At 38.8% G+C, this 26,768-nt stretch overlaps 1 protein-coding gene across 6 annotated transcripts in view; it reads left to right on the plus strand.

The window, feature by feature from the left end:
• Positions 1-377: 377 nt before the first annotated feature.
• Positions 378-26,768, plus strand: part of KBTBD12 (kelch repeat and BTB domain containing 12) — a 39,916-nt gene continuing 13,525 nt past the window's right edge. The window contains 6 exon segments of one of the 6 annotated variants that reach the window (XM_085324406.1): positions 378-463; positions 8,559-8,642; positions 8,760-9,940; positions 10,889-11,159; positions 14,437-14,587; positions 25,987-26,184. In XM_085324406.1, coding sequence (XP_085180532.1) covers positions 8,871-9,940; positions 10,889-11,159; positions 14,437-14,587; positions 25,987-26,184 — 1,690 coding nt within the window. In that variant the 5' untranslated portion in view covers positions 378-463; positions 8,559-8,642; positions 8,760-8,870. 6 annotated transcript variants of the gene reach the window in all.

The following is a 26,768-nucleotide window of genomic DNA, read 5'->3' on the forward strand; positions in this document are numbered from 1 at the left end:
GTTTGGGARAAATCCAACCCTCTCTTAGTAAAGGCAAAGCCTCTGTCTGTGTTTTCCCATAGGGAAAGTGGACCCTTGCGTATCCATATCCGCTGTCTCGTCTCCCACGTTAACCTCTGCCGATGACACGAAACAGTGGCTGCGCCGTTCCACAAGGATCTCACTGTTTTATAAGAGTTTAATTTGGCAGGTGGCAAGTACTCGGACAGTACGAGCAGGGGCAAGGAGAGCAACATCAGTGCCAACCCCAAGGCTTTCAGCTGAGTCCTAATGTGCCCTGCGCGTGACATTAAAACAGCTCCCTGTGACAGCCCGGAGCCCGGCTAGGTCTATTTATAGCCCCTGGCACCCCCACCGCGCACCAGAAGCTCCGTGCTGCTATACGAGATCTGTTTCCCTCCCTTTCAAACCCAGTCTCTCCCACACAGTCTCACAGACACCTGCTGCTCCGAGCGTCAGAAAGGTACATGTTAAATCTTTTCCCCACTCGGAGCAGGAAAGAGACGGGAGTTCGGTGTTGAGACAGATGRGCAATGTGGAAACATCAGGGCCAGGCTGCTTTGGATTTTGCTGGGTATATGCGAAATTTATGGGCAGGGGTCCCTAAATGTATGTCTCAGGGAACCCTTAAGGATGCCAGAGACGGGGCCTGTATACAGCTGTGCAAGACAGCTACGTGGTGGGGAGGCCGTCGGGTCCGTCATTTAATATCTGTCGATGCTGAAACGAGCCCTGACAGCTCTCTAGAGCGCCTGCCATCCCTTTCAAAAAGGAGATGGAAGAGATTCGTTGCAAACAAAGTTAGGACAATAAYCCCCAAAGAGTATCAAACCCAGGGTCTGTTTGTAGCTACGTGGGGTTTGCCAGTAGTGCGGAAATGGAATCTGCCTGCGGATGCAGAAATTTCGGCATGCGAGTTTTGCGTGCGGGGCAACTTTGCACCCTCCACAAGGCTGCAAACATCTAGACTTGTTTCCACCAAGAGGTTCTGAGAGACTCTTGCTKTCCTATCACGGTATCTGTAGGTGCTTGGGACTGGTTTTGACCATTAAGAAGCTGAAAATTTTTATCATGATGGTTCAGAGGGGCTTGCCGATTCAACGCATATTGATGCATGTTAGTGCAGGGGCCGTTTTGGATCTGCTGCTGTGTTGCAATGAGTTTGCTATGAATTTTCTTTTCTGTAGGTATGGACATACCCAGATATTTGCCTGGTAGTGATTGAAACTGAAAATAGAGAAATTTATGGGGAAGGCTGGCTTCAAACTGTAACTAATGGAATGCTGATGTCAAGTTATAGTCTGTAATATGTAATTTATTCTCATTTCACTGCTGAGTGACAGGGATATTAAAGCCTTCACACACTGGCATTTGCTAACCAAATGGATACATATTCTACAGTTTTACATAAATATTGGCAATTAAACTTCACAATCTTTTCTGGTACATATTAAAAAAAAAAAGGCAAACTGAATTTAGTTTGCACCAAATTTTTAAATTATGTTTCTTTTAATTGTGCTATAGTCCAATTTAAAAAACACAGTATGATCTAACAGCTCCAGAATGCCAGTCTTTCATATACTATCCAGTGTATCAAGCATGTTTAGATAAAAGCAAAAAGAGAAACCCTTAAGACCTCTGCCAGGTTGCTTAAAGAGCTAATGAAGTAAGTTTTAGAAATATAGTTTCTTTCTGCTGGCATCTATCATTGGATATGTAAAATACTTCTGCATGCTCCTTCTGCATATGAGCACTTTGCCATTTAAATTAGTTTTGATACGTAAGAAAATGATCTGCACATGGGAGCTGCAGAAGAAATGGGCTCTGTATATATTTAGCTTCTATTCTTCTTGTGCAATTAATGTACATAATCTGCTCGGACTGGGATTTGTTTATAGGAACTTGTTTGTGCACAAAGCCTCATCCATTTTCTACTGAGGTCAAAGGGATCTTTTTGACTAACACCACTTTGAATCAAACCAAGATTAAGGTCAGGTGAAGGCRTATTTGAAAAGGTGGCCCACAGGGTCTTTCATTTTCAGCTTTGATTTTTTTTTTAATGAATCTATCAYAGTTTAAAGAAGAAAAAATTGTATTTTCTGAGATAGAATCAATATTAATCCAATTCTACAGATAGGTCTCTGCCTTGGCAGTAAATGGAGCTCAAACTGTCAAATTTTTCCAGAATCATAAGCTACATAAACACTTTGAAAACTGATCAAAGCATCTTCAGGTCTCCAATGGTCAAACGTGCTCCCATACACTATTTCTGAAGCACTGCAGGCTGCTTAAAACACCATTGTTACGCGTCAAGTTTCTCCCAGCAGTAAGAGCAAAATGCTTTAAGACTCGCTTTTTCTTTGCTTTAAGCTAAAAGCAACAAAATTAGAAAGAAAAAATAAGCAACTGCAGAAAGGACACGTTATGTTACAGGTAACAACCTGAATGCAAGTGTCTTGCAGCCTCTGCCGACAGCACAAGGCTCCCAGCTGTAGGGATGCAAATAGGCTCTCATCAGCCAGTTGTCCATATGGTAACAGAGCGTGTGGGGTTACCTTTACTGCTTGTAGGCTGGCAGCTTGTCTTCCTGCATCGAAAGCTTCCATTTATACCACTTGCACRCTGTGACCCACTAAGAAAACTCTCATGAGTATGCCTAGCAACAAGCTTTTCAGCAGAAGCTGGTTCATGGGTGGATATCATGAGACCTTAGGTTGCCTTGATTCAGTTGTCTTGGTGTCAGATAGCATGTGAAAATAAATAGGTGCCACTGGGTTTGAAGGAGAAAAATAATTTAWATCACTCACAGAAGTATTTTCACACTATCTTATATATGCCAATGACAGAATTTGATTTGCGATGTTCACACTTTYGAAACTTTACATCCTCCTTCCTGTCCAGCAACAAATCAATTCAGATTATCTAAAACACACATGCTATAGGACTGATTCTGGCCCCACTTAAATCAGTAAGAGTTCTTTTTCTGACTTCAATGGGAAGGAGATCACTTCATCTGGTAAACTTTCCAAAACTGCCTAACTAATACAGGTACTAAGCTCTAATATATAAGGTGATGCAGACACCTCAGTTCTTAAACTGTGTGGTGAGCTGAAATAGGACTTGGGTTTGTTTGTGTGTGTTTGTTTTTAAACTTAGATGCCTTTGAAAAATCTGAAAATCCAAAATCTCTAAGTAAATAGCAAATAGAACTTGAAAACTTCCATAAAGGTTGCTTTGCTGATACTAATCATGGAGACAAATGGGATAAAAATAGTAAATGGATGTTTGTCACAGTGAAACATTTAAGACACGTATCCGTAYACCCTCTCAAACCACACAAATTTTATAAGAAAAAATGTCAATGTTCTCATACTTAAGTGCTCTGCCACAAATTTGTTATTTTATCTAGCCAAAAGGGATAAATATTTATTTCCTGAATTAATTTCAAGTCAAAGCAAGAAAGTAAGTTTTCCCTGAACCTGAGTGGTCTTTTCAGTATAGATCTCTAGACAAACACTAGAAATGCTTCCCAGTTTGACCACTGATAACTGTTATTTGAATGTGCTTTTTCAGACAGTTGGGCATCCAAYGTACACTGATTTAGTTGATTTAACCATGGTTTGTTTCTAATGATATCATGGGGGACTGTACCTACAACTTTACTCAAGACAAAGTATCTAATTTCTCCCCTATTAACTCTGAAAAAATGAAGAAAATCAGATTGAACTGACGCAATTTGTTCTTAATAAATAGGTGCTCTACCTGCTTTTATCACCTTATTGCCCTCTAAATTCTTATAATTTGGTTGTGTAATAATTTCTTCCAGCATCTTTGTAGGTATCAGATTATGCAAGCTGGTCTATAATTCCCTGGGACCTCCCTTTCTGTATCTTATTCTTATAACTTCTTTTTTTCTGATATCAAGATTAGTAKTATTATTTGCCTTTCTTGAGTAGTGCAGGATCTTTTTTATGGTTTAAATTCTTGATCTTAAATCCCAGTGCAGTCTGCATAATTAACCACCCAGATTATAACGTTATAATCATCTGGATTCTGATTTCTGCCTCACTGTGACTGTCAGCCAAATGCCATAATGCATACAATTACCAGATTTGCTTCTTAGCTTACTGGTCACAAAGGAAGCACAAATAATTCATAGGCAGAAGCTCCAGTTCTTTGATGTGACTGAACTATGATCCATTCAGCACCTGAAGGGAGGCAGGCTGCAGATAGGGTAACCTCATTAAGGGAAGGGGAGGAAGGAGGAGGAAGAGGAGGATGCAGGATCCTCTGTGCCAGAGCCCATGGCAGCAGCCCTGCTGCCCCATGCTGGGTCCTGTGACCTTGCCTGAGCCAGGTCCCTTAGCTCCCACCCTCCCGCCACRGCGCTGCGGAAGAGCAGATTCCTTACACTGCAGCTGGAGAGAAAGACGAGACAAAATTCAGACAAAATAATGTCTCTAATTACAAGGTAGCATTTTTTTAAGAGGTTAAGGGAAATTCCTGGTGAGATAGTTCCATCTGGTTTACAGTCCCTTTGCGCTGGGGCAGTTCAAAGAGGTTATAGTGTAACTGAGAAGTGCGGATAGCATTTATTTATAGTTTGATAGCCTCATAAAAGCTGTAGAGCTGAGCTCACAGCAGTGTACTTATTTATGTTTTAAACTGCTCATGTAGCACCCTACTGCCTTGCAGAGTGTGTGCCGTAGCTCCTGCATAAAATTATATATGACTCTTTATAAGATTCATGAAACAAAGGCAAAAAATATGAAATTAGACTAACAAAACAGATAGTATACAATAAAAGTAGCAGCCAGAACTACAGAAAAATAAACAGCACAGCTCTGAAATAAAGTAACATCAAGAAGATTTGCACCGGAATCTATTTTTCACAACAGAAGGAAAAAACCCCAAAACTCTTAAGAAGCAATAGCTCTGATTTCAGCTCCTGGTGACATTACAAAGGAGTCGAGTCTTGCACTGAAGGTTTTATAATGACAACCCAGCCTCTGGCACAATCTCAGTATAGYGTCTCACTGTAAATTATATTTGTATCACACTTATCCTTTCTCTTAATATCAATGTACCATCTTTTTCCTCTGTAACCCAGAGGGGAAGCAAAGCAGCACCATTTCATTATTACCCTTTAACAGTCTTTCCAGTGATATAAGGGGGAATATTAATATTCCTCCAGTGACCTCAGCTAAACACTACTAAAAGCCAGGAAGAGAGTGACAAGTGTGTAGCTAATGTATAGGGCTGAAATCCTGAACTTAAAGAAAAGATTTCAGCTCTGGGTTTCAATCTTGGTTTCTYTTTAACCTTTTAGCTTCACTTTCCTCAGCTGTAGAATGGGGAAAGCAGACTTACATAAAAGTTGACAGTGTGATTTTATTGAGTGGAGCTCAGTAAGGAGCCTGGAGTGTTTTCAAATTAAAGTGACTAAGGAGGTATATTCTTAAGAGGAAAGGCAAATATTGTGGGTTTTTTTTTTTAAAAAGCTTAAGGTAATCAAGCTCTGCCTATAGCTGTGACCCTGTATTTACTGACTGTGGAAGCAGTGTTGCTTTGCAGAATCAGATCAGGTGGGCAAAGAAGAGGTTGAAGGGGTACAAGGTGGAGACTCGTTGCATCGCTCAGCCCAGGGCTGAGGTGATGGTTGGGTATGGACCAGGTCCAGGTAAGAGGTGGCCACCATCCACCATTTGCAGGCCACACGTTACTCTTGATGCTGGGGAGGAGGCCTGGAGCGCTGCTCCTTCATAGCAGTCCTCCACTGGCTTTGTGGGCAGAAGGGTAGGAGACTACATCGCACGTGGCACAGATGGGCACTGCCCTCCATCTGAATGAAGGGTGTAGGATTTGTCCCTGTGACTTTTAATTACTCTACAAGATGATTTGTGCCTAAAATAGTATACAAACGGTGTAAGCTATACTGTGCTTTGAGATTCTTACTGTTAATGTCTTACTGAAGAAATTGAGGAAAAAAYGGCTATGAGCATGTTGTGCTAGATATCCTAATATCCTTAAATGAACACACAAAACTCTCAAATCTGCTGAGCAGTGTAATCAAAGTGTTGCTTTGGAAAAAAGCTAAATTAACAGTGAAAAGACACTTAAAGGTGACCAGCATAGGAAGCAAAACGGTAACACYGTTCTACACGCTGTTTCTTCCTGATATGTATAAAAATGTGGAAAGGATGACGGTGATTAATCATCTCACTTGTTTTTCACATTAGAAATGCACATTTTGTCCATCATGGAAAAGATGGAGGATGTGTGAAACTATGACATCACAGGAAAGAAAAGGAAGAAGTTGATCAGTTGGGAGGCAGAAGTCTGTTCAGTCAGATTGTTTTAAATGATTTGGGTCTTGTTTGTATTTAGTAACACTGGCATCAAGTTGGGGAATRAACAACCTGATAAAACCTTACAGCTCATCTGCTTGAGATGCGCAGTGTATTATAAGCACACACATGAGATAAGTATAGTTCCTTTATCAAAATGCAGGGAAGATGGAACATTACRAAGTAATAAAATAGCAAGAGGAGAAAACAACAAACTGGTCATCTAATTATCATAAAGAATTTGAAAAATAATAAAAAGAACAACTTCTTTTTCAAAAAAGGCTTCTACTGACTGATTGACAGTTGATGCAGGATTAAGACCTAGGTTTTCTCAAATTTCAGTGTAGCTAGCAAAAAAAAAAAAAAACTGTTCTGCATTTTGGAAATACCATCACTTTATTTTTGTACTGAAAGTACCATAAGAAGAGTTTAGAATTTAGCCCACATTCAGGCTATGAAGTTAATATTTTGTCTTCCAAATCCATTTTTACATTCTGGTAATAATCCAGATTCATTTCTCAGATGTGTTGCTTCTAGTCCCTGATTTGGAATGTGGAAAGAAATGATAAAATCAAGGAATTACTAGTCTTCAAGCATGCCTAGCTTTTAGTTTATCTCCCAAAGTGAAGAATCCATGTAATTTCCAAAGCAGAAGGATGACCATTTCCAAAAACAACTGAACAGCTAAAAGAGTAGGTCTGAGACTGATCCTATAGCTGTAGAATTCTTTTTCACCTGGGAGATAAACTATCAACATTTAAAAATTTTTCAGTCTATTTAGATCTGTAGAGAGATCTGGACTGTTTGTGAAAATGCCTTGAAGTGGATTTCAAAGAATGTCATATGTTCATTTTTTATGTTGATGCATATTTCTTCAATGAARCCAGAGCTACTCTTTGTGAACTGTTTTTTCTCAAGTCATACAAGAACCCGATCTTGCAAATATTTAAGCTGGTGAGGAGTGTTACTCATTTGAATAGTCCCATTAAGCAATTTACATCATGTTTAAAATCTGTATGAAGCGTGGTTATATCCTAGCTTTYGGACTTGTCTGTGTATCAGTGATTTGTGACGTGATTCCTTAATTCATTTCTGCAACAGAGCTGTCTCATTACCACGTTACAGACAAAAACTATGTTAAGGACCGATACTCCTCCAAGTGATAGGTAAACATTATTCTCCCATTAACAGATTTACCACTATACCTCCAATTCTCTGGCTAGTTAATTGGAAAGTGGACAAAATTCAGTAAATGGCCAAGAAATAAACAGCAATTGGATCATTGTATCTTTCATATTTTCCCCAGTAAATAAACACAGAGGCAGTAAGTAAATAATTATAATTTAGTTAAAATCCCATCTGATGTTATTGTAAGCAGAACTAAAACTTCATCGCTCTGTAGCACCTTACCATGCAGCAGCCTGCTGAAGGGCCGGAGGACAGCTGCCCCTTTTATGAATTCTTACCTCAAAATGATCAGTATCAGCTCCGTGGAAACCAGTGGTCTATACCTCGATGTGAAAGAGTGAAGAATGTGGCACATTATTTAGACCCAATTGCTTTCTGCCAATTATGCTGTGACACTCTAGGGGTAGAAGTTATTAACCCTACAGGTAGAGCRGCTTTGTGTTGAAGGAGTTTCTGTTGTATAAATTCCATAGTGAAGGCAGATTGGTAGGTGGTGGGGAGGCATGACCCAGAGGAGCCAGGGCACTGTAATTAAGTAGGTAGGTTTGACAGTAGCTATGTGGCTTCCCTCTTCCACCTCCCTCCTCCATATATAGTAAAAAAAAAAAATCTTTTGTACCTCATGCTCTCCCTTCCCTGCTCTCTGGGCCACATTCATCTCTCACCATTGCCTTCAATCTCTTTCCCAAACATGCTGGAGATCCAGCTCTTTTTCTTTGCACCCTAGAACTGCACTCAGTATTGGATCTGAAGTTGTCTCTCTCAAACATCTGCTTGACTAAATGTCTCTTTCAGCTTCAGGTGTGGAGAGAAAGCTACCAGCAAAGCAGGGAAGGATGGGGCAGAGTCAAATCTATTGCTACAATAAAGAGCTATAGAACTATACATTGCAGTTTAAGAACTTGGCTGCATATTCAAGATTTAAAAAGAAAACCCCTCATACTTCTGCAATCTGACTATTGAAAGATGTATCAGTTCCAGACTCAAAATAACTTAGAGTTCCAGACTCTCTTATTTGCTTAGGTACCAAAGCTGGAGTGAAAAAATACATACTGTTTCTACAGTTGGAAGCAAGCTACGTTGGAAAAGGAAATGTTATATGCTTTGGTATGTATTACTGATTTATATATCTCCCTATAGAATGACTATCTTTAGATACTAAGAGTAAAATTAATTTGCCCAAGAATTTGTTCTTATTAGACAATGTTATGTTTCTTCTTCTAGAAACATTCACAATGGAGACCTTATTTGAAAGCAACCTAGCATTCAAACAGCCCTTCCAAAAGTTAGACGAATTTTGAAGAGATTTTAAAACAGAAAGCTTGGAAATAAATCATGGATCCTAAGACTGARGAGAAAAGAAAGCAGCACCATAGCTTGACTTTACTGGAACAAGTAACAAGAATGAAAGACGCAGCAGAGATAATTGATGTTGTTCTAGTTGCAGAAGGCGAGAAATTCCCTTGCCATAAGGTGGTGCTGGCTGCATTCAGTCCGTACTTCAAAGCCATGTTTACCTGTGGCTTGGTTGAATGCACCCAAAGAGAAGTAATATTATATGACATTTCTGCGGAGAGTGTGTCCATAATACTCAATTACATGTACAGTGCAGATTTGTACCTCACTAATCAGAATGTGCAGACTGTTGCAGTTGCTGCGTATTTCATGCAGATGGAAGATGTCTTTAGTATATGTCAGAAGTACATGATGGACCATATGGATGCTTCAAATTGTGTGGGGATTTACTACTTTGCAAAGCACATTGGAGCAGAAGATCTATCTGATCAAGCAGGGAAATACTTATATCAGCATTTTGCAGAGGTGAGCTTACAGGAAGAAATATTAGAGATTGAAGTCCAGCAACTGTTGACACTTATAAAATCAGATGATCTGAATGTTTCCAGGGAGGAGAGCATTCTGGACCTTGTCATTAGATGGGTTAATCACAGCAGAAAATCACGTGTGGTACACCTTATTGAGCTCCTGAAGCAAGTGAGACTGGTACTTGTCAGCCCTTCTTTTTTAGYGGAAGCCCGGAAAAGGAACACAATGATCCTGTACAACTCAGAATGCAATGATATGTTTGAGGAAGCATTAGAAACCATCAGGATATCCAGACAGCCTTCTCTCAGTCTGCGATACGGCATGGAGACTACCGATCTTTTACTCTGCATTGGCAACAATTCTCTGGGCATTAGATCAAGACATGGTAGCTATGCAGATGCCAGTTTCTGTTATGCTCCAACAACACAGAAGACTTACTTCATTTCCTCTCCAAAGTATGGAGAGGGTTTAGGTTGTGTTTGCACTGGTGTTGTCACTGAGAATAAYGATATTATTGTGGCAGGAGAAGCAAGCGCCGTCAAAATGTCTAGACAAAAGACCAAGAACATCGAAATTTATAGGTGTGTACCTTCTGTCAGAAAACTTTTGATTTTTTTAGTCCAAATAATGTTTCTGGGGATAAGAAAAGGCCATTAGACAAAGCATTCTTTCCCTAGAAGCTTGCACAGAGATTTCAGTTACTCAAATCAGTTTGTCACAACTCAACTTCATGGCACGATGAAATTTTACACATACAATCAAATCCTGATGCCTTTTCTCATGAAAGAGTATTTACTGTGGTGGCATCCTTGTGTAAATAAGCTTGATTAGGTCCTCGATCAATGTATGTGGACTTTGTATTCTCCTAACTCAAATCAACATTTTGCTAGGGTTTTCTTTCCTAGGTCATTAGCAAAGGGTAGGAGTCAAGGGAATCAGCTGAGAAGTCCAGTAAGACAAGGATGATACTCTTCTATAAAATACTATGTTGATGATACCTCAGAGGTAAAATGATAATGGCTGACAACTTAAAACTCTCATTTTGTTTTCACTTGTGTCTTTTTCAGATGAACCCATTTTAAAGGAAATAGGAGCTTTTCTGGATTCAATTAAGTAAAAAAAAAAAAATAAATAAAAACAGCATTTTCAAATATAGGTGCCTAAATTTTATGAAGTAAATCCATATTGAGGCAGATGAAGGGGCCTTATTTTCAGCAGTGTTGAGCTCTCACTCTTCTCACTGACTTCAGTGGAAACTGGGAATGAACAGCACATGCAGAAATAAGGGACTCCTATATTAATTAAGGTCAAATATCTTCCAAAGGGTGCCTAAAATTAGGCTCCTTTGTACTAAAAATATTTGATCTTGCAAACATTRAGCTCAATTTTATAACTTTTCTGTGAAGAAGAAAGCTCCTCTTGTCATTGCATCACTGAATAAACAAAGAAGATCAAGAGGGTAACATTTGAAAACAAGCTGATATGACCTTGGTGAATCAGGGCATTCACAACTTTGGATTTTCCTACAGATACCACCGGCAAGGAAACCAGTGTTGGCGCAGTCTGTGCACCACTCAGTTCCGTGAACTCTATGCACTAGGCACTATCCATAACGATCTCTATGTAATAGGAGGGCAAATGAAAATGAAAAATCGCTATCTGGTCACAAACTGTGTGGAGAAGTATTCCATGGAGCAAGATACCTGGAGAAGCATAGCACCTCTTCCCTTGCCACTAGCCTGCCATGTGGTGGTAACGGTGAAGAATAAGCTCTACGTCATGGGTGGCTGGACACCACAGGTTAATAAAAGTGCTAGTTATTTTATTTTGTTTGTTTACTAACAACCAGAGCTATGCTTGGTTAATAATTTTATGGTGCTTCTTGCATAGGAAAATTACATCAGTGATATGAGAAGAATAAATTGCTCTCATTCCTCTGACATCTTTCATAGGAAAATCAATTAGGGTAAAGGCGAATAAAATCTGTATTATATCACCTTTACTCTAAAAGCCAATTTCTGGAAGGGCAGTTTTTTCATAGAGACTTTCACTGTAAGCAAGAATCCAAAATGTATCTCTTGTGTCAATATGAGTTCTATCTTAAACAGCTACTGAGTTAAATATTGAAGACTGAATTGAAATAATTGGGATGATATTTAAGTACTTATTTGGCAATTTTGTGTCATCACAGACTGGGAAAATGGATTAACTTCAGCCTTTCTGTATATATTGTCCTCTTAATTTTTCTAGATATCAGGAAATAATGGTCTTTAAATCACACAGAGACCTTTAACAAGCCCTATATTAAAAAGGCACATATAGAGGTGAATTTTGGGATCAGATTCATAGCAGACTCATATCTGAGTTCATCTCAATTTCTCAGAAAACCTTTTTAATTAACTAATGTTCCTTGTTTTTCATTATATCCTATTTTTAATGAAAAGTCAAAGCATTATTTGGAGAATAGACTCCTTTAATCCATGTATTTGTGTCAGTTGTGTTGCTTGGCCATGTAGAGTATTGATGGAAATTTTCAATGGGACCACAAATACCATCTTCARTAATACAAACAATATATAGAACTATGCTGCAAGGCAGATAGACGGCAGAAACAGTGCTTACCCTCTTTARTATGTCCAGTGTGAAAGATTTTTTTAAGAGTGTAGTCCATTTTTTACTTCCTGCTTGGTGCAGTATAATTTTAATCRATCAAGTTAGAGCCCTACATCTACCTGACAAAGACGAAGCGCATCTGTAATCTTTATTGCTGACTAGTATTTTCAGAGTATTATCGCATCTCATTGGTTTGTGATCTCTTGAAATTAACATTAAAGTATTTAAAAGTGAAAAGTATTCAGCAAAAAGTATTTCTACCTCTATGGATATTTTGAACACAGAAGTCCCCAAATGGAATCAACAGAAAGACCAGAGAGTATTCTGATACTAAAACAACTGAGCAAAGTACCTCTCTATTTCAAGAATTAAAATACGGGAACATCCTTAATGTAGAAACAGTTTGTCTGTAAAAAGCTTGAGCTTAAAGACTTGTTACATAACAAAGAGAGATTTTTAACTTAGACAACCATCTTTGTCTTGCTTAATAGTTCTCCAGAACAGATTGTAAGGGGGGAAAGCAGCTTGGAAACACTAGTCAAGAATATTGAGCCAAGAATCATTTACAAAAATATAAGCACCTGGAAAACACGTGAAGCTAAAACCTGCCAATCAGTTTGATCTGTAACAATACATGAGAGTCTGGTTTTACATGCAAAATGACAATACTAATTGACTAAAAACTATAGCTTTGTAACATGAGCACATACCTGAGCAGATCAGAACAAAATTTGCAAAAAAAAAAAAAAAAAAAAAAAAAAAAAAAAAAAAGTACTTTAAGACCAATGCTGCAGAGGGTGCTGAATTCTTCTAGTATCCTATATCTCCTCACATTCACCTTTTAGATGCTGCAATTGTATTTGCGAGGCTGTCACAGCTGCACTATGAAAGCATATTGGTTTGTCAGGTCAGGAGTTGCCTTTATATTCAAGCAGCACTGAATGTTCTGTCAATCCTTAACAAATACTAATGATGCAGCATTGATAGAGTGCTGTAAATGTATGTGTCCATTCACAGGACATAGATAAATACATGTTCCCTTCCCATTCAGACTTTGCAATTGAAATAAGACAAGACTAAGTCAAGCCAGGACATAAAATGACAGCTTAGGAGGGCAAAGACTTGACTCACCAGAGCACTGCTCCAGCTTAGCACTGGTCTATCTTCACTGACGCCAGTAGAGTTAAAAACCCAAGTGTACTGGCTGTGAATTAAGCCCTGGTAACTGGGGGCTCTTAAAATGGCATGAAGCATCTGCTGAGGGCTGAAGGGCAGGTTTCAGATCCTTGAGATAGAAGGGACATTTATTTTTTCTGTATATAAACAACACTGTGTATACTCTGAGATGGTTCACATTAAAGTTACCACAAAAATGAGGTAGGATGTGAACTTACATTACGTCAAATGGCATCTGCTCGTCAGCATACGCACTTACTTTATGGTAAAAATGACACGGCTTACCCCACTTCCAGTGAATACTGAATTTCAGTGTCTCWCACTTGCAGAGAAAGGGCACGCTCGTGGGCACTTACAGGACAGTAACCAAGGGATTATATATTTACTTCCTAGTTTTCCTCCTCCTATCATTTCCATCACATCAGTGTTGGAAAAGTTTTTTGGGATAGGAAAATAACAAGCAAAGCAAGAATACATATAGCATCTTCACTAGTAAGCAAAGTAGTTCTCTMCTTTTCATTATCTCTGCATGAAATCTTTCATCTGGAGATATTTCAGAGCCCTCCTCCACAGGTTATTGCTTGCATTCCAAGTTACCATATCAGAAAACACAATCTTAGTTCCTGTCCTATGCCAGAGAGGAAGAAAGAGGGAAAGAAGACTAGAAAGAAAAAGAGGAGTAGGAGTGAGTATAAAAAGTATATTATGGTAGCAATGATACARTGTAAGGTTAAGAGCTTATTATTAAAACTATCGAAGGAGAAGACATAGCAGTTGAACGATATTACACCGTTTAGGTTGACTAAATAAACATGCATGGTAGCTGAGAATAAGTTATATACATAAACAGGCCTGAGAAAGGCAGCTAAGTACTTCACTGAGACTCGCAGTACAATCTGAGTAACAACGTAAATAGAAATTCAACCTTTAGCAGTAATAAAAAATATCTTATAGWAGGTTTTCCTTTCATTATCAGGACTTCACAGGGGCCTTGTAAAAGAGGTATGTCCTGTCAGAGCTGGACCCATGAATGTTTTGTTATTATCCAAATCCTCAGCTTTATTGCTACAGAATATAAACGCCCTGTTATTCACTTGCCTTCTACAATGCACTTCCAGCCACAAGTCATGGTGCTGTTAAACTGTAGTGAGTATGAATCACTTCACAGCTAGAGTGGCTGTGTTGATGTTATTTATCTGCTCAGCTGTCTGCTGTGATTAATTGCATGCAGGCGTGTGCAGAGGGCTCCAAATGTTGTATTATTATATGGCTGTCATATTTCATACAGATGGATCTGCCTGACGATGAGCCGGATCGATTAAGTAACAGAATGTTTCGGTATGACCCGGGCCAAGACAAATGGACAGAGCGTGCACCAATGAAGTTCTCCAAATATCGCTTCAGCACAGCTGTAGTCAACAGCGAGATTTATGTCTTGGGTAAGAGGAAACAGATTTTTAACAGATAGCACAATGACTTTTTCTTTTTTCTAGCAATTTGCCTCAGTGAAGCGAAATATCTTACTTGTACCTTTGCTATGTACAGTAAGGCAGAGTATGTTGGACTAAACGGGTAGTATTTTCTGGAGCTATTTTTTTCCCACATAATTTCTTCCTTCCTTAATTCATGTCGATTAAATTAGTGACAGTTTAGTGCTTTGGATTAATGTAACAATGATACTTTGCTTTTTAAATCATTTTTCTTTGGAGTACCAGTGTGCTCTATAACTAATAATGAATTCAAAAAGATGGGTAGAGAAGCCTTGTTAGCATCATTTTACAGACRAGCAATGGAAAGCTGAAGTAACATACTCAGCGTCATAAAGGAATGGCACAGGAAAAAAGAGAATTTGGATCTCCCAGTCAAAACCAAAATGATTTGTGAATTCTGATAAAATTTAATGAATAACGATTCATTCTACCCGCCTCAGTGTAGATAAACCTTCTTTGATAAGTCTAAATCTTTCATTTCGTCATCTTTAAAGTGATAGAGTTTATGACAGAATTAGTATTTGCACGAACTCTGTTTCCAACTTCTCTCTAAACCAACAGAAAGAACACCACTTGTTTCAGAACACTAGCAAACATCTCAGAAAACCAAGACAAGCAAGGGATTTTTATGAAGAGAAAATGATTATATAAGGCAGGAAAGTGTGGATGGAAAGAAAGGCATTGTAAGTATTGGGCATGATATAGAGAAACCATTGAAGAGGCATCTTGGAAGGAGAATAGGAACCAGGAAGGTGACTAAGAATGAGAGAATTACATCTAGGAGTATGACTGGAAGGTGCTTACAGAGGTAGGAGAGAAGTTTGTATGATCAGCTAATCCACARATGGGCTGTGGGTAACTCACACTCTTCCATGCTCCAGGGTCCTGAGGGCATGAACAAGGCGGCAATTACATCGGCACCTTTTAATCCYTGCTGCTTCAAATTACTCCTTTCAAGCTTATCAAAGTGGGCACAATAAATATGGTCTTATCAAATTAATATATTTTTTATTTTAGAGATGTTTTTGTTTTGTCTGGGGTGTTATTTACCATGGATAATGGAGAGTGTAGTCCTGACACATAACACAGAAGGCATTTTGCAGAAGGCTTCCTGGAGATGTGCATCTACGAAAGGTGTCTTTGGAGGAGCAGAAGGGGAAGATGGTTTTAATACGGCATTTGTCTTCTTTTAGAGATGCTTCTTTCTCTACAGTGGCTTGAGCCAGACCCACAGGCACAGCCAGGAGAAAGAGTGAAAGAGGCACACATGCAAAAGAGAGTTTCACAAACAGAAAATTATTGTCAATAGTTACTAACAGGTGAAGTATGCAGTTCAATAAGGCAAGTGCTGGCTACTTAGGTTCSAAGGCGCTCTGAAAATGTGGAGGTTTAATACTCTTTAGAAGGTTAAATATATACCTTATTTATTTATACAGATAATGATGCTGTAACTGGGAAGCAGAAGCAGCAGTAACAGTTGGGAAGAGAAAAGCTCTATTCATGCATTTCAGTAACAAGCATTCTGAGATCAAGACCAAGAATTCTGTGATGACACAAAGGAGTCAGGGAGAAAAAAGGGACCTGTCTTCGGACGCTTGTGATAAAACAGGCTGACAGTTGTTTTCACAGTAACTCTGATACTGAAACATGGAAAAGCAGTGGCTAATAAGGAAACTGCATCCATTTTCTTCCCTCAAAATCCCACAGAGCAAGAAGCATATCTGAATGAATACAATAGTGAAATGTATAGATTGTACACAAAGCATAGTTTTAGTCTGAGAAGTGATTATTAAAATGGCATTAAGGAGTTCCAAGTGTATGTGTATCTTAGAGACTTTCACATGAGTTTCACTAACATAAAAAGCATCATTTTACTACGTATAGTTGCCAAACTGAATATTAACTTGAATTCTTTCTTATATGCCATTAACTACCAATACTAATTTTTTGGTGGGAAGATCTTTTTTAACAATTTTATTGGCAGATAGGCTGGAATATAATCTAATTCTGTTTCCCATCACCTTGTTGGTTCACATACCTTTCCATGAGCAATCCTTACTCGAGCAGTCCTAGGGGAATAAACGCAGTTAATCCTGTGATTAACAATCTGCTGCACTGGACCCTTTGCTCCTGTCACTAAATATGACTAAGCATATGCAAGAGTAGTGTCTGATCTTACCTTTAATAGTGTAAATTTGGGTAATTCTGCTGTAATGAACAGACTTGCTTATAATTTATACCAAAGATAACTGAACTCACAAGCTGCTCCAGGGAGTAGATTTTTGAGAAAGATTGTGCTATTTTTATGATGGCATTTCTGAATGTGCCTCTGTTCTAATGCTATGTCCACTGCAAGGTGTAACTGCAGCAAATGTAGACTGAGTTAACTTCAGGTAGCATGAGTATTGATTGTGGGAAGACATTTTACATAGGCTACAACACTAGGCTCCTTTTACAAACTCCTGATTGTCTATTTTCAGAAAACTTGTGAGGATTTTCCTATCTGTAAATCTGTAAAATTTGGTTGAAACTCACCAATAGGCTCAAAAGCTATTAGAGGGCAGACAAAATAATGCAAACAGACACAGATCACACACGTACCAAGCGCAAGTGTGTAATTCTTGTTTCCTTAGGAAATCATATAAAATTAGAGCTAATTTTTAAATCAAAAATCAAAGCTTATACAGAGCCAAAAATGATTTGTCAAAAAATTCTACCTTTGAATATGCTGTTTTAAATCCACCCTTAACTGCATGGGTGGAACTAAGAAGATTTAAGTATTGAAATTGAGAAGACAATTTGGGTGGGAAATTTTAACCAGCATCAACTGAAAATTCTGTAGAGGAGACTAAAGCATTTTCAAACACCTCTTATAATGATGAAGCAATTTTCAAAAGAATTCTGTCTGGAAACAGCTTTACAGTCACTAATACTGGCATCTCATTCTGCTGGTATCACACATGGTCTCATCTCCAGCTGTAAACTCACACATGCCAACTGTAATTAAAATCTTACACAGAAAAGATGCATTTCATGCTTTATTCATGGTGACAAGTTCTTGTTACCTTGTGAATTCTCAGACTGTTGGGCTGTGAAACGGGTACAGTTTTCCTTTGGAAACAATTGTGATGGTATTCCAGGCAGGGTGGACAGACAGTTCATGACATCGAAAGGAACATATTGAAAGCGCTCTTAATCTGGCTAATGTAGTACTTCATCATGCAGATGACATTCATGAGAGAAGGAGAATGGAAAGAATTGAAGTTGATATTGACAGACCAAAGAATAGCAACTGTCATGAGAATGGTAAAACCATTGCAGACTGTTCAAAGCTATGGATCCTTTGGAGTTTACACTGTTTCACAGGGAACATCGATGCTGTCAAGGCCAATTTGTTCAAAAAGACACATTCTGAAGAGGATCACAGCTCCGAGGTTGTCCTCACATACTGATCTTAGAGGTGGCTATACTCGGGCACCATAGCTAAGCTTTTTTGCTACAGACGAGATAGAGTTTTGTGGAGTTTCTACCATTGCCCTTTACACCCTCTCTGCCTCCAAACAGGGATTCCACACAGATGGGTTGTGTGTGTGTAGAACTTGAATAATCTAGCAGGCTTCCACAGAGTCTCAGTTGTGGACTGTGGACTGTGGACAGTCAGTGAAGTGGCAATTCAGAAGCACAGCAATGCTTTGATTCCCAAAAGAATCGCCCCGTTTTCAGATCTTACTTGTTCCTCATGTAGAGCAATGTCTCCATGTGTTTCTTGTAGCCTGCACTGATTTAAAAGGTCCACTGGGGAGTTCTGGGGACAGATGAAGGAGAGGAAGGGAGGAASGATAGAAGTAGGAAAATGAAAGATATTATCTGCATTCTATGAGGACCAAGTCTTGCTTCCCGGAAGTAAAAATATAAAKAAATACATAGCTGTAGCTGAGTACATAAAGTAGTATTGCAGAGAGACAAGACTTCTTTTGAGCAACTCTTGAAAAGTGACATATATCTTTAAAAAAGTAAGACCGTCATCTCTTTCATCGGTACAGTCTCTGTGGACAGTTTGTACAGTTCTCAGCACATGCAGGGTTAGTTGGAACTCCAGAGCACAATGAAAAATCACTGCACTAATTTCATCCTCTCCTCTTGTCTCTAAAATATGAATCTAAGTTCTATCACAATATAAGGCCAAAAACACAGGTGGATCACTAGCTTTGAATAAGATATCATAACAGATTCTTTGATATACAAGTCTAATTTTTACTCTCATCCATACAGGTGTAAATTTGCTGCAAGTCTGCTGATTTCAATTGTGTTGTGCCAGATTCATTTTGTTCTAACCAAGATCAGAATCTGACACTTAGCCTTTGAAGTGTTAATTTTTGAAGAGTCCCATTGGCACAGAACATAGAGTACATAGTCACTGTCCAAAACCCTTCCCAGTCTAATTGCCACCTCCAGCCTGTAAAACTCTAATGACCCAAATGGAATTATTCTAGAGTCTCACTGATGGAAAGAAAATGAGAAATAGATTAGAGTTTTTTGTCTGAGTAATAGCATTGTTCGGGAACCTGTACCACAAGTCCTTAATCAGCAATCCTGAAATATAATTGTCTGTTTGTTGTGTAATGTTCCTAGAGAATCTTTTGCTATTTATATGGTGTACATAATCCTTATAAGTAAATGAACAGCATTTCCTGAGGCTCAAAATCCTTTCTCCTATTCATTCTATTTGACTGGTCTTAGCTCTTTCTCTCCATATTTTCCCAGGAACATAACTATATTCGTTAGAAAGCCCAAGAAAGAGCAGTATTGTGTTCTTAATGACAGAGGCAATTGAGATACTTTTGGAAGAAAACCAGATGGGAGGGCTCTATTTAAGGTCATGCATTTTAATCTCTTGCTTAAAAAAAAAAAAAAAAGAACTTTGCAGCTGAGTCTCTGAAAACTCATTACAGCTGATGGATAAATTAGAAGAAGACCTGCCAAATGAATTAGCTTGTATTAAAAAAACATTCAACTACTGTCTCTGGAATACAGGTCACTAGTAAAAATATTGTATCACTATGACAGCTTTAACTATGTGTTGCTTTTATGTTACATAATACYTGTTTTATAAATAAGCACACACAGAAAGACTTAAATAAGAAATCCTATTAGTAAAGATCTAGGAATCAAAGAATTTTTGTTTATCCYCCTTAGTTTGGTATCCCACCTCACTAAAATCTGTTTTTTCCCTGARTTCTTGTTGAGAGCTTATTTTAAAAGTTTTAAGCAGTTAAATGAGGTTTAATACTGAATATCTCCATCAGAATATACTTATTTGAATATGGACTATGAGGTCTCTCTGGAATGGAAMACTTGTGTAGGAGGGACTGGAAGGAGACGTTTTAGCTTTCATACTTCAGTATTAACTGTGTTTGAGTAACATCCTCCTTTCAAAATAGACATGTCTGTAAATACGCTTTGGACTTCCAACAAGTGGCAGATAATGGGTCTGATTCTGCCCTGTTATACCTGAGCAACAGTCCTTGTAGTGCTAGTGTGCAGGGAGGAACCTAAGGCAAAACCTGGTCTGATACATGAGACAAGAAACGTTCMCTATTCATTTAAGGATTATCAACTGAAAGAAGAAGAAGGTATTACAGGAAAAAAGAAGGAGCTGGTACTGAAGTGCTGACTGTGTTTAGGAAGACAATCATTTGGTTTTCTCAGCCCTGCTTCTAATCAATCTTTTGATCTCATGTCTCCCTACAAGCTACATTACATCATCTGCTTTGCTCTGTGATAGTAAAGAATGACTGTGCTTCTCATTTTCATTTTCCTAAGTGCCTGCCAGGGCTAGCTTTATTGCTCCCTTATTTCTCCATGAAATCAGTTATATAGTCCTGCTTTAAAGAGAGTGAGAGAGTAATGTAAGTGCTGAGACTCTCAGCTTGAGTGCTGTTTAAGAGTAATGAAGGGAAATGTTACATAAAAGATTAGCRCTATTAAATCCATTGTGCATTCCAGAGATCAATTTAATAGTGAATTATTTTAYGGGAGGAGAAGGAGAGCAGGAGCTTACATTTCACTCGCTTATTGGCAAACTACTCCTTTTTTCACCCATCTTCAGTTTCCTTTAATAAAAATTCAAGCAGGYACTAGTAAGAATGCATCTTGCTCAGTATTGTGATCTGAGGGCTTAATCACATGGCAAAGAATTAGAGCATCAGGGCTCTGAGTGCACTAATAGGCCTTAATTACCCTGACCAGCCTTACCTGGGGCCTCCCACCCACAGCCTCTGCTCATGGGGTGAGGAGTGTCCATTTAAGCTAAGGCCTGGGCCTTCAGTCCCTGCTTTGTCGTCTTGGCTTTGCCTGGTGGCTCCTGGACTGCTGACCTACAGCCATCGCTGTGCAGCTCTGCTTGCCTGCCTCTGGTGCTGTGGATCTGCGCCCCGACAGAGAGGTCATTGTACGGCTCACCTTCTTTTAGGTAACAGCCTGCTCTTGCTGCTTCCTATCAYATTGCCCCAGCTGACAGATTGTAGGTTATCTCTAATTTTAGCTGTCTCTTTGTGGGAGGATCAAATTAAAATGTATAAAGACATTTAGAGTCYTTACTCTGAATCCTCATCTTCATTCCCCTCTAAGTGAAGTATGTAGGCTCTTTTCAGTCCTCTCTGGGTCATGAACAATCTTTTAAGTATCATTTTGGTAAGCTATCCTGTCTATGCATTGTGCGCTGAGCAATCTAGAGTTGGATTTGGACCGCTAACCTGAAAATTAAATTGTCCAGGTTGGACTCAGTTGCCTGGCACATCTAGCTGTGTGAGYGCTCAGTTCTTATGGTTCACTGTAGCTGTTTAGCACTAGTGTCCACTTCTACAAGTGTCAGTTCCAGTGATGCAAGCAAGGTCACTGGGCAAGTGCAGGTAGGAATATTACCTCTCTGTTTCAACCTGATTATATGTTAGTCCTCTCCTATAGATACATGTACACATATATATGGCACCTTTAAGGCACTTAGCCCCTTTGCATCAGCTGAACTATTACTMGGGATGTCATCTACCACTTCACAGGCATTCCCACTCTTCTGCTGAAAGGGTGTCCTGTTATTAGAACAGATGTGATTCAAATTGCATTTAGTCTTCTCAAGTAAGAATGGAAGAAGGGGGAGGCAGCTGACCTAAAGCAAAGCAATATGTTTTTCCTTCAGCCAGTTATGAACAGTGTGTGGGTATAGCAAGGCACAAGAGTATCTCATTGAAATTCTGAAGATGTAGTAATCACATCACCTATCTTGCTTTGCCTTCTTGCATCAAAGGCTTTTCTTTTTTTTATCCTAATTCCTTAATAAAGATCATATATTGTATTTATATATTTTACTAATGGAGCTTCATGTTAAATTTAAAACCCATTAGAACCACTGTTTTCAGAGTGCCCTTGAAAGTATGCTTGATTGTGGAATCATCCAAGCGTGATATGGAAAGCTCTCAAGCATTAATGGGCTTGGGAACACAAAGGTGGCTTCACTGGCTTATTTTAGTCTTTCAGTGGCATCTGAAATATCTCCCAGGGAAAGCAAATAACATAAAAAGCCTAACATGTTTAAAGGAWGTATTTGTAAAGGGGGCAACTGATTCTGGGATTAAATCCTCTTGTGTKATGAATGTGAAAATGACAGAAATGTTCAAAACTCCCAGTGAGAAATCCATCTCTCTCTGCAGAAAGGACATATAATTGGGCTATGTGCAGAGAACTAAACCAGGTGGTGTTGAATTCACCTAGTCTGTCTGTGATAACAGGGGAGAACACGGGTTAACAACGCGAGACCCTCCACAGGGTCCATTCCAGTTCTTAGCAATTTTGTCCTCCTGAACGCCTTTGGGGACTTCTGGGAGGTTGGGACCACAGCATTGATAGTTCTAGGTGGTTGAAGATACAATCACAAGTGCAAAATTCCAAATACACAAAAATGACCCCTTTTCCATGTACTTTTGGCAGATCACTTGGCACAAGAGTATCTCTCAAGCGACCTGCAACACTCTGCTCTTTTTACTGCTTTCTTTCTTAGCCCCTTCAAGGTCACCTCCATTTCATGCAGAGGCCCATTTAGGAACACACTCTCTTGTTCAACTGCTTTACCAGAGAAGATGAAATCAAATAAAGAGAATCTTCATGGTCTTAACTGTAATTTCATATGTCTACATTTGTACTTCTAATGGTTTCATAGATCTGTATAAAGAAAAAAGTAAGACAGGATGTTCTGGACCTTTGAGTGACTGAGTACAAAGCTTGGTGAACTGCCTGCCATGTGAAGTTTCTTTTTTTTTTTCTGCCAATTTGAAATCTTGTTTGGTAGACACATTGCAAATATGATGGATAGTCTGGCTAACATCAGAAACCTCCACCCAGTTGCAGATGTGGGCTGATTTAAGCTTGAGAAATTTTCTTGCTGATTTGTGTATTCTATTCTTTGGGAAAAGCCTTGAGTCCCCACAGAAAGGGGGAGGGGGGATAGAGTATTGCCTCACAGGAGGAATTCTGAACTACTGCATCTCGGAATACGGCAAAGCAATGCTGGTAGAATCGAATATTTTCAGATTCCTTTGTTGCTGATATTTCAATGTTAGCATTGTTTTAAAATAGGAGATTGAAATTCTTTTGTAAGTTTGATTTCTTCTTGTTTGGGATACTATTTTTTTTAAGCTTGAAAATTAATTGATTTGCTTCTCACTTTCTATTTGCCAAGAACTTAGTTTTGTGTTTATTGTAAAATTAACCTGAAATTGGATTTACTTCAAATGGCTGAGGGTGTAAATAAAGTGGAGATACTTTGTACCTTCAGGACTGTCTCTCTCTGAGTATAATAGTGTTAAAGCAATTAAACTACYGAATGAAGGTTTTGTAAATGCTTGAAAACATACAGCAGCTCTTAAGCTGTTGTAAAGAAGCTCCAAAAGTCACTAAAGATTATTTCTCTAATAATTATATAAGGTAAATATTTGAAGGCTGCTCCCCTGGGTTGCCAGCTGAATGCCTTCACTAATTGGTGATGGTTAGGACTTTTTCCAAAAGTTACTAACTGTGCTGTATCAGTACTATACCTGATTACCTGATTATTTCTATTCTTTCCTAAATTACTATGCCYCACAATTATTGAACTTTGAAAATAACAACCAAAATTCAATAAAATAAATAAAAATCAATTATGCCTCTAGAAAAGTTCTGAGGCATTTTGGCTACTGGTACCCATGAAATGATAAGGCATTCAGAAAAGCTGTTCAGTTGACTCTGATATGCTGTATGTGTGCCCTAGCTAGTACCATTCTTCCTCTAATTGAACAATATGTTCTTTCATTCTTCAGATGAAGRCTCTGTCTATGGGTGAGTGGATATTCTTCAGAGTAGTATAGTAACACCTGACGTAATTTTAAAAGAGCTAGCTTGATAAGAAGCAGCAGTCTGTCTTTGGCATCAAGGAGCTATCTTTTGAGCAGACTAAATTTATCTGTAGGGAGCTTTAATAACAATTTTCCCCATTTAACTGCCTTGGGTATCTCCTCCTAGGCTATGCTGCATTCTGTWGTCTGTACATACCCTGTTAGCAAATTAGCTTGCATGCTGTTGCCTACTACTGAGACTCTACCRAAGGATAATATAAAATCAAAAAGACTTTATGATAAGCAATCAATTATAGCCTTCTCGCTGAAGAATTTTTCTGATTAGCTCCTAAAACTTTCCTTGACAATGTTGTCCATCAAATTCYGAGCTGCAGGATAAGTATCTTGAAAGTCCCCAGCTGGGTTAGAAATAAATTTTCTGGGTGCCAGGGCTCTCAACTCATTATACTTTAGTTGATAACCTTCTTTGAGTGATAGTTAAACAGGGCTATCACCTACTAAATGAAGATGTTGACACTGGATGTCAAAGTAAGCACTATATGCACATATCAATTCAAAATTCAGATTTTGAATTAGATCAAACAYCAATAAGTTCAGCTGAAGGACGGCTTCCCACTGCTGATAATGGACACTGAGTTTGGTTCTAATCTTGCTGCCCTGATGCAGGCATGAGTGCTTTACCTGTCTCAAAAATACAGATCTGGAAAAGAGTGAAGGCAAATTCAGAGCATTATGGTCCCTATTTAAATGTTGCCTCTTGCAAATACCTTTGGAGGGTGCACAAAACGTTAAAAAAGAACACAATCCAAACAAAGGGGTAGATGGAAAACCATATGTGAGTATAACTTCAAGCACTAGGGGTTTGTTTATCTGATAGATAATCTTAATAGCACTGTGCTGGAGCAATGTATTTTAAAAGCAACCTCACCAACCCTGCACAGGTTATTTGCAGTCATTCCCTTTTCCATATGCAAAGGTACAATTACATGCAGTATCATCCATTTGGGATTTGCACAACTGAACGGTCCTACAAGTGTATCTGGAAAGCTMGCCCTTCATGCATACTGCTGTCGTTCTATATTTAAAAGTGGTCACATACACGCACATGCACAAAAGAACTGCTTTAGCATACCATTAGTGCTCATTACAGGGTATTGTATCCATTGGCACAGATGGAAAACCTGCTAGAATATGTCAGCATATTAATTCTGGAGAACTAAAGGCTGTGAATTCAAAACCTGGATTTGATCACTGGAAAGAATTTGAAAATGCAGTGTTTACACTATGCTTTCAGTGTACAGTGTTTGCAGTGTGCTCTGAGATTACAGGTGTATCTGCAGCCTGTTGCAGTATGTTYCAGCAAATGAAAACTGGGATCTGTTTCAATCCTGACAGACAGATTTCAGGCATTCTAATTAACCCTTCCACTATAGGATTTGTCACAAATGACTCARTTGGCACTCCTGCAAATTGGATGATTTTGTTTCTTGAAGCTGACTTCCCATGAGAAACGGATGAAATCTTTTTCTTGTGTTGAAAAAGATGCAAGTAAATCCGAACAATCATTGGTTAATAAGTTTGAAGGTCACACCCACTAACAACAGTAACAGAAACAATTTTTGATACACTGAAACTTAATGCTAGTGATTTGTCCAGCACACAGAAGAAGCAATTAAAAGAATTTCTACTGCATAATCAGAAAACAAGACAAAATACCTTTGCTTTTCGAAGACATGCTGCTTGTCCTTCTTTTGATACCAAGCTTCAGAAAGGTGCTTGCTTTAATGTCTGTAGATAATGTGCAGTGACTTCTGCTCTGAGTTTACTTTCTAGCAAGCTTTTGGAGCTGAAAAAGGCAAAAGCAATGCGATGAGGACATGTAAACAAAAAATGATGCAATCAGCAATGTATTTTTCAGTGAAAGYGTGTGGCTGCTATAGCTGAACTAGTTATCTTATTTTGCAGGAGGGATTGGTTGCCTCGGTCGTGACAGGGGACAGACACGGAAATGTCTTGATGCAGTGGAGATTTATAACCCTGATGGAGACTTTTGGAGGGATGGTCCTGCTATGCCTTCTCCTCTCCTCTCCTTACGAACAAACTCTACAAGTGCAGGCTCTGTGGAAGGGAAGCTGTACCTCTGTGGAGGCTTTCGTGGAGCAGGTACTGAAATGAATCTGAAGTTCTTTACATAGCTCAAATTTCACTGTGAAATTGTCATGAATTCATGACTTGTCATCAGGTGGTACAGGCATGCCCTGGAACCACAGAGCTGATTCAGCCCTTTGGACTGCTGACTCCTAGTGTCAACATGGATTGTTCCATACTGTTTGTCCTCCCCCCCATTACTAACAACAAAATTTAAGTTTGTGATCTATACTATAGCTGTCCACATCTATGGTCTCTATAGAATCAAGGATCTACATCCAGAGCTACTGAGATTAGAATCTTAGCCTATGTTAAAACATTAAGCATTTGGGCACATTCTTCTAAGTTTAAGGCATTATCCAGCTGCCTTTAGCCAAAGTATCTGATTCTGTTTATTTACTTGTATGATTTCCATTATTGTCATGTTGAAAGAACTCATATATCTAATGAGTTCTTTGGGTAGGGAACTGAGTTACAAAGAGACTAAAATTCCAGATCCAATGATTTCAAATAATCCTAGCTCTATGATCACCCTTCTAATTCTTCCAACTCCAACTGTGCCTGATTCCACTCTTTGTATTGCAGCTAACTGTACTTGT

Source organism: Rhea americana, unplaced genomic scaffold, assembly GCF_003343005.1.
Source record: "Rhea americana isolate MKP2758 unplaced genomic scaffold, rheAme1 scaffold_120, whole genome shotgun sequence".
Taxonomy (NCBI): Eukaryota; Metazoa; Chordata; class Aves; order Rheiformes; family Rheidae; genus Rhea; species Rhea americana.